This window comes from Plecotus auritus (genome assembly GCF_963455305.1).
Source record: "Plecotus auritus genome assembly, chromosome: 12".
NCBI lineage: Eukaryota > Metazoa > Chordata > Mammalia > Chiroptera > Vespertilionidae > Plecotus > Plecotus auritus.
In genome coordinates, this window is record NC_137778.1 from 24,867,092 (window position 1) to 24,873,201 (window position 6,110).

Here is a 6,110-nt window from a genome sequence, read left to right on the forward strand (position 1 = left end):
ACGGCTGCCCTGGACTATACTATGTAAACTTGTGGGGCTTGGACCACTTCATATTCATCTCTTAACCCCGCTGCCTATTACAACGCCTGGGGATAGCAGGTAAAGCGTAGCTATCAGTCAGTCCGTGGTCAGAATTTATGGAGTGTCTATTAGGTAACCAGCTCTCTGTTTGCTGATGTAGGTAATAAATATATAAGGTAAACGTCATGTAAGAATATTGAGAGAAAAGTCAGTGACTAGGAAACACCCAGCCCTCTACGAGTTTGCAAACTGCTTGGGAGACAGCAGTGCCCCCACCGCAGGCAGGGCTCCGTGCCCCCAACCCGTGCCCCACCCCCACGACCTTCGTCCCATCTGTGAAACACCTGAGCTACGTGCACTTACATTTTCTCCATATCACTGTTTAGTTCATAAATCTGTTGTTTGGGGAAAGAAACGTGGAAGCATTGCCCCAAGTGGAGAGCTGGTTAGGTGCAGCCCTAAAAGGGAGCCTCAGAAATCCATGCAGGAAAGCCACATTCGCGTCATTAAATGGCCGTTAAACCCGGCGCTCCCAGCCTGGTGCTGCTGCTGCTGGTAGTAACAGTGAGCTGAGAGGTGCTGGGTGTTAAACCACCGAAGTACTAGCACCAAACCGAGATGCGAGTTAAGGTTAGCATCAGGCTTAAGGTTGCTCCTTAATCTATTAGGAAAAGGATAGGATTTGGAAATACCTCTCTCCCTGATGTTCAAGGTTATGTAGTCCTATGGCCCCAGATATTTGTCCTCATCAGAGATGTCGTCCCACACTGGGAAACGCCGTACTAACCTGTGAGCTCCTGGCAAGTAGGCCACAGATCCTGAGACACGGCGGGGGGCGGGGAGGATATCCTGACACCCTCCCATCTCCCAGCAGCCTGTGACCACTGTTCCAGCCTCACGGGAGGCAGCGAGGGGTGTGCAGGACGCAGGAGAGAAGGGGACCAGAGGAGAGGGAAGACAGGGGTCCTTCTGATGTGGCAAACGGGGCAGGGAAGAAACCAGAGGAGAGGCGCAGGCAGGGGAAGGAGAAAGGGGCTGGGTGGGTTGAGTGACGGCCGTAGTATCTAAAGTGGGGAGGCGACATCTGGACTTAACGATGTGGGTTACAGGGAGCCAGTGAGGGCTCCTGAACGACGCCTGGCCCTGGGAGGTGTCGTATGGCAGCAGTTCTCAGGTTGGGGTGACACTGTGACCCCTGGGTTATGTCCTAAGTCAGGTTCCCTAGCAGCCGAGCCTGAGACAGGGATTCTTATTCGAGGGGTATATCTGGGGGTGCTCTCAGGAGAGGGGGAGCAGGGTAAGCAGGATAAAGCAGGGGAAAGTGCAAACGTGTGGTCTTGGTTGGGGACTAACTTCAGTCTGATCCTTAGGGAAGCTCTGAGCATAAACTGCTCCTCAGGGTTGGGGTGAGAGACCACCCCCACATCAGGCCCTGATGGAGGTCACCCTGTGGCATGGGGGTGCAGAGTGCAGCTTCTGGGTGCAGTGACTCGCGTTCAGGCAATTATGCAAGAGGGAGGCAGCTGTGAGTTATGTGGTGGCTGGGAGAGGAGGGGCGTGGAATGAATGGTAGACAGACCTCACCGCAGGCTGCTGGGAGGTGGGAGGATGTCAGGACATCCTGGGCCCAGGGTCTGCCCTCAACTCCTGTGACCACTATTCCTACCTCTTGCCCCCATCACTCACGCCAGAGCACTCAGGTCCCTGTGCTGCTCCTGCCACTGGCACCCAGACCAGGTTGGAGTGAGGCGGCAGGGGCGGGGCCAGGATGCTGAGGCCCAGGGCTCCTCAGACACCAGGCCAGGCCAGACCAGATGTCAGGCCCCGAGCTGACCTGTGCTGGGAACGCCTCCGCAGACCTGGCTGGCCCTTTGCAGGGGCCGATTCAGGGTCCGGGAGGGTCTGTCTGATAACAGACCATCTGTCTGAGGGTCGGCGTCCCCGATGCCCCTCCTCTTCCCGGGACACATCTTAGAGGCCACAGTCCCATCTCCTCTCCCATCTCCCAAGCCACCGGGCCAGGCTCCTGCATCCTCCGCTCGTCTCCGCAGGGCTGGACAACATACACAGGGTCACGTCCCAGGGCCGCTACGAGCTGCGCGTGGACATGCGTGACGGCCAGGAGGCCGCCTTCGCCCACTACGACAAGTTCTCGGTCGAGGACAGCAAGAGTCTGTACAAGCTCCGCATAGGCGGCTACAATGGCACTGCAGGTACCTGGGCCCCCAGCAGACCAGGCCCCTCGCTCCAGGCCTGAGCTGCCCTGGCATTCCCTGCCGGCCAGTGACTGGGCACGGGCTGCGAATCACTGGCCCGGCCCAGGCTGCCCCTCACCACTCAGCGACCTGAGATCCGTTTCCCGGGACTTCCGTTTCCTCGTCTGGAGCATGGTCATAGGATCCCTGCCCTGCTTCACAGAGCAGCCAGGAACATGCAGTTCCGTGCAGGGGGCGTGCTTTAAGATCTGAACACCCAAGTTAGAGGGAGGGTCAAGGACGAGTCTTCTTGTCTCGATTATTCAATGTGGGCTCTTCTCCAGAGAGAGCAGAACCCTGTGCTGTCTGGGCAGAAACCTCCCCCGCAGTGACACGAGGAAACCACCGCTGAGCTAGGAAACTAAACCAGATCCCCCATTTTCTGAGATGCCCCCCCACCCCCAACACACACACACAGAAGCCGTCGTCACAGCCATCAGGGAGCAAGCCACAGCACTTGATGTGCCCACATTTCCGCTCATTCATCTGCAAGAACCACGTACATCGCCACGTCTTCTGTGTAAATGCCTGTGACATTTACACTCAGAAGAATACCCGCTGCCTTAATAGTTTTATCAGAACCTAACGCTGGGCCAGTCCTGAGGGAGGCGCAGCCTGTCTGTTCCCTGGGGTCTACTACATAAAGCCTGTTTTTGCCAAATGTTCTATTGTTTGGTACAGGGAGCGATTGGTCCTGCATTAACTCAGAGTTTAGGGCTAAATGCTAGTGTATAATTTTAGCAGCATTTTTATGCCTCTTGGCACTGGGAGGACAACTGAGGTGTTGCCCTTCCAATTCCGGCCTCTGTCCAATTATTTCTCTCTCCAGCCAGGTTCGTTACCCCAAAGAGAAGGCACACTTTCCTTTGTTACACTTCAGATTTCAGACCATTCCCCGTGGCCACAAGCCCTGCCTGGGTGCCCCACGGAAGGTCCAGTTTACCACGCTTCGGGCATAAAATAGCCATTGAAATGCACTCTAGTAAACACAGTATCAGACTGAACCATTCACAGAGAAGGAGGCTGCACGGCAGTGACCCAGCCTGTCCCGTGTTACCAAGCTCAGCACTGTCCCCCCGGAGACAAAGGGAGTTGTGCCTGTCTGTGTCCTGTGCGGGCCTGGAGGAAACAGACAGAGCCCAGAGCCAGGGGTGCCGAGTGGACAGAGTTCTGAGCAGGTCGGGGAAGGAGGAGATGAGCTAGAGAGAGCAGCGTGGAAGCAGCGGGCCCCGGGGGAGGGGAGGAGGTTCAGTTCAGCCAGACTGACCAACAGGTGGAAGGAAAAGGGGGGCTCCGTGGAAGGTCCCGTAAGGGGAGGCCAGTTTGGTTGGGAGCAGGTCAAACATCCAGAAAATCCTGACGAAGGAGGGACGAACTGAACGGCCTCACGCTGTGTTCCTTTTCCGCAGGGGACTCCCTCAGCTATCACCAGGGGCGCCCTTTCTCCACCAAGGACAGAGACAATGACATCGCCGTTACCAACTGCGCCCTGTCGTACAAGGGGGCGTGGTGGTATAAGAACTGCCACCGAACCAACCTCAACGGGAAGTACGGGGAGTCCAGGCACAGCCAGGTGGGTGGAGGTCAGCCGGCCGGGGTGAGGGGAGCTGTGGGTCCCTTAGCGCATGAGTTCAATGCACAGGCGCGTCTCACTCAGGGTCTCAAGGAAGGAGTATCCTGAAGAGGAAGGTAATGCAGATGCCGGGGGCGGGCAGGACAGGGTAGAAGCAGTGGAAGAAGAGGAAGCAGCCCTACAAAGTGTCCCAGGAACAGAGAATGAGGAATAGCGGTATTAACCGGCCTGTCTGTCCCCATTAGAGACCACATGCCCGTGGGCCGAGCGGGGTGACGGGTGACCCGCTGGGACAAGCCCAGCATTAGCCCTGAAAGCCAGCAGCCAGGGAGCCCCGTGGTCCCGGCAAACCCAGGGTGGGTCCCCGCTGACGGAAACCACCTGGCCTCCCGCCAGGAGTGAGCAGGCACCCGGTGACCCTCCAAAGTGCTTCTGTGTGAGGGGGTTTTGCACACGAACCCTGAAGGCCCAACACAGAGCCGGCCGCAGGGAGCGGCCTGGCCACGGCACGTTTCAAAGGAAAAGGCTGGAGAGAGGCTGTGCTTTGGCCTCATCTCGGGGATCTGACAGGCTCGTCTTTCTCCTTCCCAGGGCATCAACTGGTACCACTGGAAAGGCCACGAGTTCTCCATCCCCTTCGTGGAAATGAAGACGCGCCCCTACACCCACCGGCCCCTGGCGGGGAGGAAGCGGCGGTCCTCGCACTTCTGAGCCGTGGGCGGCCGCCGGCCACCTGACCTTTCTGTCATTTGTTTGTGTTTTATAACACCAAGCAAGGGGCGGGGGTCACAGCGCATTGCAACATGTCCTGGGCGTTTGAAGGAAGCAGGGGGTAGCAGGAATCGGTTGGGAATTAGCTGCTCATGGTTTCTGCTGCCCTCGGGCCTGACCCTCGTCCGTTCTCCCTCCCCCCCAGCCACCTTAGCCGGCCCCTGTTCCCACCCAGGAGGAGACGGGAGATGTTTCCTTAAAAGACCAAATCAAAGGCCAGTGGTGGAGTCAGGTTGCTATGGTGACGGGCACGTGCCTTCGCCCCTTGCCCTCCCTCGGAGACGCCCTCCCCTTCCTGGCATGTGTCCCTGTCACTGCCTCCCACGGAAGAAGCCTCCACAAGAGAATCTTGTGGACAACGCCCCTAAGAGGCAGCTCGACCTTGCCCCATCCGCCAGCCCAAGCCTCGTTCACAGGCCAGAGGTTCTCACCTTCTGACCCTTCTGCCGAGTGGCCCCGTGACCTCTCAAGAGTAGTGGCCTCCCTTCCAGCCCCCACGGAGCCTGTGCCTGCCACCTACCCTGAGGCCCCGCCACTGCGTCCGACGACAGTCCCCAAGGTGTTCAGCGCCCATGGCTGGCCTGGAGCTGCCCGTGGCTGTGTCCCTGTGGGTCTCTGTGGGAGGGGCACAGGGAGAGGGTGGCGGGTTTCAGCGCTTTGGGGTCCATCCTGGAGGAACGGAAGGAGGAGGAGAATCCAGGGCCCCCGCACTGAGATTCGAGGTCCCATGGGGAACACGGGTCTTTATTTCTGGTCCTCTGTGTCACGAACAGTTTTTTCTGAGTTGCAAACTGATTGCTATCCTTAGCCAGGCTGTCCTTCGTGTGGGAGGCTTAGTAAGAGTCAGAGGAAGATATTATATGACCAGCCAGGCACTCTCCTAACTGGTAACCCCTGGAAGAGGTGGGGTTTGGGGGTCTTGCTCTTGTTTTTTTCCCCTTTTTTGGTCCCACGGAGACAGGAATGGCCTCCTTAACGAGGTGAGCTCCTGAGAAGGCTTCTCCACCTCCTTTTATTCCTCTGCCTTTGAGAGGAGAAATGAAAGGACATCTAGAAATCTGAGGTGAACAGGGCGGGCTGTGGGCCACCTCCCCTCTGATGAGGTGTTCTCTCTCCATGGGCTGGTCTGTGATTTAAGCCCCAGAGAGCTGGAGGCTCTAGAAGCCAGGACCCTTCAGCTTCCCCAAATCAGACATTAGCTGCCATTGTCCTCACAGCGCCGGCCGAACCCAGGCTGTTTCCCCAGCTGCCTTCCCTGTCCTCTCCTTCTCCTCAAGGCCCCACTTCTACTCTGTAGTGTCAACTGGGGCATCCCGGTACCTGTTCCACCCTCAGTCAAGCCAAGCTCTGATAAGCAGGAGCCCATCCCTCGGGCTGATGACCACACCGGTGGTCACCTGCTTTGGGCCCTGTCCCTTTAGCAGGCCGCCAAGGCCTTGTCACGGCTGTGGTGTGGACGTGACTGACATGCCCGGAACCAAAAAACAGAG

The 6,110-nt window shown here is 57.8% G+C and overlaps 1 protein-coding gene across 3 annotated transcripts in view; it reads left to right on the top strand.

Annotated features, from left to right (window-relative positions):
• TNR (tenascin R) overlaps window positions 1-5,374 on the top strand; it is a 321,400-nt gene extending 316,026 nt beyond the window's left edge. For all 3 annotated transcript variants that reach the window (XM_080648668.1, XM_080648669.1, XM_080648670.1), the window contains 3 exons: window positions 2,073-2,234; window positions 3,686-3,849; window positions 4,441-5,374. In XM_080648668.1, the coding sequence (XP_080504794.1) occupies window positions 2,073-2,234; window positions 3,686-3,849; window positions 4,441-4,560 (446 nt within the window). In that variant the 3' untranslated portion in view covers window positions 4,561-5,374. The remainder of the gene's footprint in view (window positions 1-2,072; window positions 2,235-3,685; window positions 3,850-4,440) is intronic.
• The last annotated feature ends 736 nt before the right edge of the window (window positions 5,375-6,110 follow it).